At 53.6% G+C, this 6209-nt stretch overlaps 1 protein-coding gene across 2 annotated transcripts in view; it reads right to left on the bottom strand.

Annotated features, from left to right (window-relative positions):
- Nucleotides 1-6209, bottom strand: part of RIMS4 (regulating synaptic membrane exocytosis 4) — a 62832-nt gene that overhangs the window by 4705 nt on the left and 51918 nt on the right. For both annotated transcript variants that reach the window (XM_007464778.1, XM_007464779.1), the window contains exons 3-5: nt 1497-1609; nt 1102-1203; nt 357-496 (exon numbers count right to left, since the gene is read on the bottom strand). In XM_007464778.1, coding sequence (XP_007464840.1) covers nt 357-496; nt 1102-1203; nt 1497-1609 — 355 coding nt within the window. The remainder of the gene's footprint in view (nt 1-356; nt 497-1101; nt 1204-1496; nt 1610-6209) is intronic.

Raw genomic sequence — 6209 nt, forward strand, 5'->3', positions numbered from 1 at the left:
TTGAGAGTCCGCCTGCCGATGCAGGGGACACGGGTTCGTGCCCCGGTCCGGGAAGATCCCACATGCCGCGGAGCGGCTGGGCCCGTGAGCCATGGCCGCTGAGCCTGCGCGTCCGGAGCCTGTGCTCCGCAACAGGAGAGGCCACAGCAGTGAGAGGCCCGCGTACCGCAAAAAAAAAAAAAGAAGCTGAGGCTCAGAAAGGAACTTGTTCAAAGTCGCACAGCAAGTTGTGGTGCTCAGACTAACCACAGCGCTCTCCTTCCTCCAGATGAGGCCCTGCAGGGAGCCCCCCACCCCCAAGAAGGGCCTCCTTCTCCCTCTGATACTGCACCCCGCCCCACCCCCGAGCCCCTCACCTGCAGGACTTTGCCCTGGGGACTCTCGGGAAACAGCAGCACCTGGTTATACAGTGGGTCCAGCGACTTGCGAGCGACTTTGGTCTTCTTCTTGGCAATGCAGACGCCGTTCTCTAGCAGGTAGGCTTTGATGTAGGCCGCTGGGGACAGAGGCCAGCAGGATGAGTTCTAGCCTGAGCCCCAAATGGTGGGCGAAGGGTGCAGCAGAGGGACCCGCTGCTGGGGATCAGAGTCCCCCCAGGGGGTCTGCAGAAGAGGCAACAGGGGTGGGTGGGGGTAGGTGGTGGGGTGCAGCCAGGGTTAGCTGGGGCCTACTCGGCCCCCTCGGGTGGTCCTGACTGCCTCCCCCTTCCTTTGCTCACCCTTTCCCTTTCTCAGTCCCTGGCTTGCCCACCCTTCCCGGGCTTATATATTCATGGTTGACCCATTCACTCAGATGTTTGCCGAGCACCCACGGTACTCCATGAGCCCTACCAGGCGCTAGGGTAGAACCATAAACAGGAAGGACAGTCCCTGGCCCCCAGGAGCTCGGTCTGGTCGGGAAGGCTGACAAGGTCAGTGGACAATTTCAACTGGGTCTCCAGAAAAAATCCTAAATCACCAGTTACACAAGAGTCACTCGCTTTGGGACTGAGGGATCCCTCAGAGCTGGACCCAATTTTCTCTCTTCTAGACCCAGACAGCCCTCAGGACAACCCCCCGACCTCCACCCCCCACCCTGCAGACGGGAGGGCAGCCTCCACACCTGGCAGTGTCTTGGAGCCTGGCTTGGCCGTCAGTCCCCGAGCCTGGATGATGTCCACTTCGAGCTGACCGTTCCGCTCCTGCAAGCCGATCTCCACATCCCCTGCAGCAGGCCCCAAGAGCTGAGACTGGGAAGTGGCCTGGGACCTCCATCAAGGACTCAGTTCCTCCTCTCCTCTGACGGATGAGATCCCTTCCCCCTGCTCCCAGCCCCAAACAAGACCAGAACGATTCCCACACCAAGCGCCCGGGCTCTGCGGAGCACCTGGCAGGTATGAACTGGGCTCCAGGCTGGGTGCTCAGCAGATGGAGCCAGGGCAGAGGGGAAGGAGGGAGGGACACGGGGCTTCTGGGGGGACCGCCCCCAACATTTGGAACAGGTCTTGGGACACTCACCCATCGGCGTGGTGGCCAGGGTCTGGCGGCCCACAAACTGTGCTGGCCCCATGCTGCCCAGGAAGTCACTGAACTGGGCGTCCGATGCCAGGCAAACTCCCCCATAGTTAAGGCTGCAAGAAGAAAGAATGAGACAAAAGCAGACGTTCCCAGGGGCCGACTGAGGACTCTGATGACTCAGGCAATCAGCTCCAGAAAGGCCCTCATTCCACAGCGATTCTGTCCACATCCATCACCCAGCCTCCCAGGCAGACTGCTGTCCTATCTCTGCCTCCTTTCTACTTTAATAGCCCTGAAATCTCAGCTCTGACTCCAAAATTCCAGGGCTTAGCTTCTGTGGCCTGTACCTTTCCCTGTCCTACCTCTCCTCGCCGAGCCTCAGGTTCCCCCTCCATGAAATGGGTATGGTGACACCCACCTCTCGGGGTAGCTGTAGGAGTCACGGGAGATGATGTTTGTCAATGCCTGGCTCTATGGGTGAGAGCTGTGATACTCAAGGTGTGGTCCAGACACCAGCAGCGTCACCCGGGAGCTAATTAGAAAGGGAACTGAGGCCTACTCCACTCCCCAGTTGCTGAATCAGCGACTGGCTTTTAACACAAGCCCCAGAAGACTTGTTTGCACTGGACAGTTTGAGATGCACGGTGCCAGTGGCTCAGCCTCCAAGGTTCACACTTGCTCTTGCTATAGAGCTGCCCAATGTCCACTCGCCTTCCTTTGGGAACAAGACCTCAAATCTCCTTTGGGGAGCCCCTTCCCCCAAGGCATTGATTCCCATGGAGCAGAGCAGACCTGGTTCCAGAGGCTGGCGTAGGCTCAGCCTAGCCAATCAAGCCGTTCCTTCCTTAGCCAGTGACTGGCTCAGAGTTGGGCGTGTGGCCCAACGCAGCTCACAAGAATCTGCCCGAGAAGATTTCTTCTAACTGTGGGAAGTGAGAAGCTCTCTCTTCCCTTCAGATTTGAACCCGAGACAGAAAACTGGAGCCTCTGGCAGCTCTCTTGCTGCCGTCTGGAGCCCATGAAGGAAGACATCACACAGGTGGCACTGCGTGACCTCCTGGATCAAACCCTGCCTGAAGCAAGAGATACTTTGTTGTTGTTGTTATTGTTGTTACGTAGGGTCAACAACAACAACAATTATTATATTATTTTGCTGAAACCAATTTTAGTTTTTTCTTTCCCATCTCCTAGGTCTGTTGTATTTAATGAGATCAGGCACTAAGTACCATGCCTGATGTGCCCCTATTACCTTTAGGAGCAAAGCATTCTCATAGGAACCTTGCCACAAACAAAGGAGGTTGGTTTTGTTTTGCTTTGCTCTGTTTTGACTTTATCAGCATTATTCATATGAAGAAGCAGGTTCAGGCCAACCTAAAGCCAGAACTGACAGGGCAGGCTCAGCACTTGGATACAACACTTCTAAGGCCAACCGCAGGTGACTTTCCACCTGGGCATGTTCCAAGAGGAACAGCTAACTTTTAATAAGCACATACTGTGAGCTGGGTTTCACAGCAGCAGCCAGGGGCTTTTTGAACAGGAAGGGGAGCGTGCCTTGGGCCTCAAGGGCACTGTACACTTTGTTCCCCAGCCTGAGAGCAGCTGCCACCCTGCCCCCAGCTCCCTTCTCAGGGAAGCTGCTGGGCTCTCGGCCTCTGGGGTCTCTGGTTCCACTCCGAGGGTGCCCCCTTCTGCTTCCAAACCACTCTGCTAGTCTACCTTTGCCCCAGTTCTTCAGAGAGAACAATTCACTCATGGTCTCCTCTGCCTGTACCCAGCTCTTCACACCCTAGACATGCTCCTTGGTGCCTGAACCACAGCTGCCCGCCTTTACACCTCCTTGTTAATTCACAAAACCTCACAGTTGGCAAAGGATATACCTGCTGGCTCTGCAAACAGTTACCGGAAGGTGTCCTCCAAGCCAGCAGACGCCCTATTTCATAGATTGGAAGACTGAGGCCAGGAGTGAGAAAGACACCTGTCCGAGGGCTATATGATGGCAGTGCCTGCTACTTTACGAGGCCACTGCCCAACCCATGTCACCCAAGACTATTTGACCTTTATGTATAAAATTCCAAGCAAGCTGGGGGAAGAAACAAGAGAAGACTCCGTGCACAAACAACTTACCATTCTGCTGAGCAAACAAACATACTGCCCCCCAAAGAAACAACTAAAAAAGACTGCTGTCTTCTTATGAGGCACAACCGGTCCTCTACCCGCCCACCTCGGGTTGTGAGAGCCCAGGGGTCATCAGAAGAGAGGAAGCATTGCTGGCTGCAGTGGCCCAGAATGGACCAGGAGAGGAGAATGTGAACTGGGGGCCAAAGGATACACAGGGTCCAGCAACAAGGGGAGAGGAAGGAAGGCCACCTCCCACATACTACCTTCCCTCTATCCTGACCAAAGTCAGCAGCAGAGGGTCCTGAGGTCCTCAGGATGGCGAAACCACAAGAGTAAAGGAGCCTAGTGAAGAGCTCGAGAGAGTAAGTACTTGTCTCTCACCCAGGAGGGTGACTGAGACAAGGCAGGGGCAAGAGAGTCTAGTTCAGGACCTTGGAGAAGGTCTATGTTGCAGGTGTATACAACGTCACAGAAGACGGGAAAGGACAGAGATCCAGGAAGCAAAGAGGGAAATCAACTGTTTTAAGCTTTTGGACATTGAGGAGAAAAGGACTGTATTTAGCCACGGATGACTTATAATAGTAAAAATGGAAACAATCTAAATATCTGACAGTAGAGGAATTATAAACACGTATTGGATTAAAAAAAAAAAAAAAAAGACGAGAATAAAGGAGCCTGGCTGGGAGCAATGACCAGAAACACCTGCACTGAAGTCTGCATGAGCAAAATACAAATGTCTGTATTAAGTCATTGTCATTAAGCCATAAGTCATTGATTGAAGAGGCTAGTTACAGCAACTGGTTTGACTAATGAATGCAGTGACCCTGTCCCCTGGCCAGAGCTGATGGACCCAGGGTCAGACAGCTGACGCAAGCTCAGTCAAGCAAAGACTCTCTCTGGGAAATAGAAGCCTGGAGACCAACAGTCATGAGAACTGAGCCGTGTGAATGGCCTGTCCTCAAAAAGAGCCCCAAACTACTAGGCACCCAGTCCTGTCCACCCAGTTCTTTCCTCAAGCACGTGAGATGTCCCAGAATCATTCCAACAAATTCTGTTTTGACTTAAGTTATTGGCAGAGTCAATGGAAGGATAATAATTTGAGATTTTAGCCTGAGTACTTTTTCGTTTTCATGATTTCCTACTACCTGCTGCCACCCTTTCCCCATTCAGGCAGAAGCCACGGTATCCTAGGTCTACTGCCTCAGAGAAGGGGTGACCCTGTAGGATGCAGAGAACAAGACAGTCAGATTCTTAGCTTTTGAGTTTCAAATCTAAGAAGCAGCAGTCTTGGAAGGAGAGGTGCAAAACCTGGCCGTCCTGCCCGTGAGTAAACAAACTAACCCCAAATCCCCAGACTGGGAGAGCAGAGGGAGTCAGGCAGGGAGGGAAGAGAACTGAGGAAGGTCTGGGTCCCCAGGCTGGGCTGACAGTGCTAAGGGATGATGGGAAACTCCACAGAGGTTTGGGGACTCTGAAAGCAGAGGGGACTCATGCCCATGCTTCTTATTGGGTGGAGCTGAGAAAAGGGCACGATGCTTTGCAGAAATGTTGTCTCGTGTCTTGTCAAATGACTCTGGAGCATCCCTGAGGCTCTGTGTGTCCCTCCACGCCCTGGAGAGGAGCACATGTTCCCACCGCACCTGAGAGAGGGCCAAACTAAGATATGGCAGGGTAGTATTGGAACCCAGGCAGTCAAGCTTCCGAATCTATTATCTCTACAATTATGCAACGGTGTTATAGAGAAAGTATGGAAAAAATAAATTACCTGGGGACAGAAATGGATACCCGCTATGCTTGCAAACCCAAAGAACCTGAATTAACAGCACGGAAGCTAAGACCTAGACTCGCTCACAGCTGGTGACCTGGCCTTTCCTCCACACCCGTTTCTTTTCCACCCCAGCCTCCTGAGGGTCCGGAATCCATTCTCTTAGGAGGGTCTGGGCTCTAAAAGCTCGAGAAATAGCGGTACCTTGTGGGATCTAAGGCACTGAAGGGGCCCAGCCCCCCAAGGCAGAGCAAGGCCTTCTGCAGCCTGAAACTAAAAATTTCCTCCAAGATTGTCATTGTCTGCCCCTCAGTTCTTGGTGCGATTCTGAGCAGACAATGGGGAACTGGCAGACCTGGTGCCCAGCGGTGATTGTTTATAATATCTGGGTGGCGGCCTGATTTCCCGTCCCAGGGTGCCTCGCTGGCTGCCAAGGAACCAGGCTGACTCCCCAGAAACCCTGAACGGGTTGCCCCATCCTCCATGGGGCTGAAGGGAGGAAGAATAAAATGGAGGTAGGTCCCTGCTGGCCAGGGGACCAACTGCATCAGAGACCCCGCTCCACCTCGGGGACTCCCCTGGAGAAGGGCGGGAGGCAGAGGATACAAAGTCAGAGCTGATCCTACTCCTTGCTGGTCAAGTGCCTGCTGTGTGGCCTCTGGCCAGCTGCTGGTGGCTCTGCACTTGAATCTTCTTACCTGCAAACGAGCCCACACCTACTCTAGAGACAGAGTGCAGCCCTTCCACTGCTGGGTGCCTGTGCTGTACCAGTTTTAAATGTTTTGAAAATCTCTGCTTATAGGATCCATTCCCAAAGGGGCAGGAAAGAG

The sequence above is a fragment of the Lipotes vexillifer genome, unplaced genomic scaffold (assembly GCF_000442215.2).
Source record: "Lipotes vexillifer unplaced genomic scaffold, Lipotes_vexillifer_v1.1 scaffold53, whole genome shotgun sequence".
Taxonomy (NCBI): Eukaryota; Metazoa; Chordata; class Mammalia; order Artiodactyla; family Lipotidae; genus Lipotes; species Lipotes vexillifer.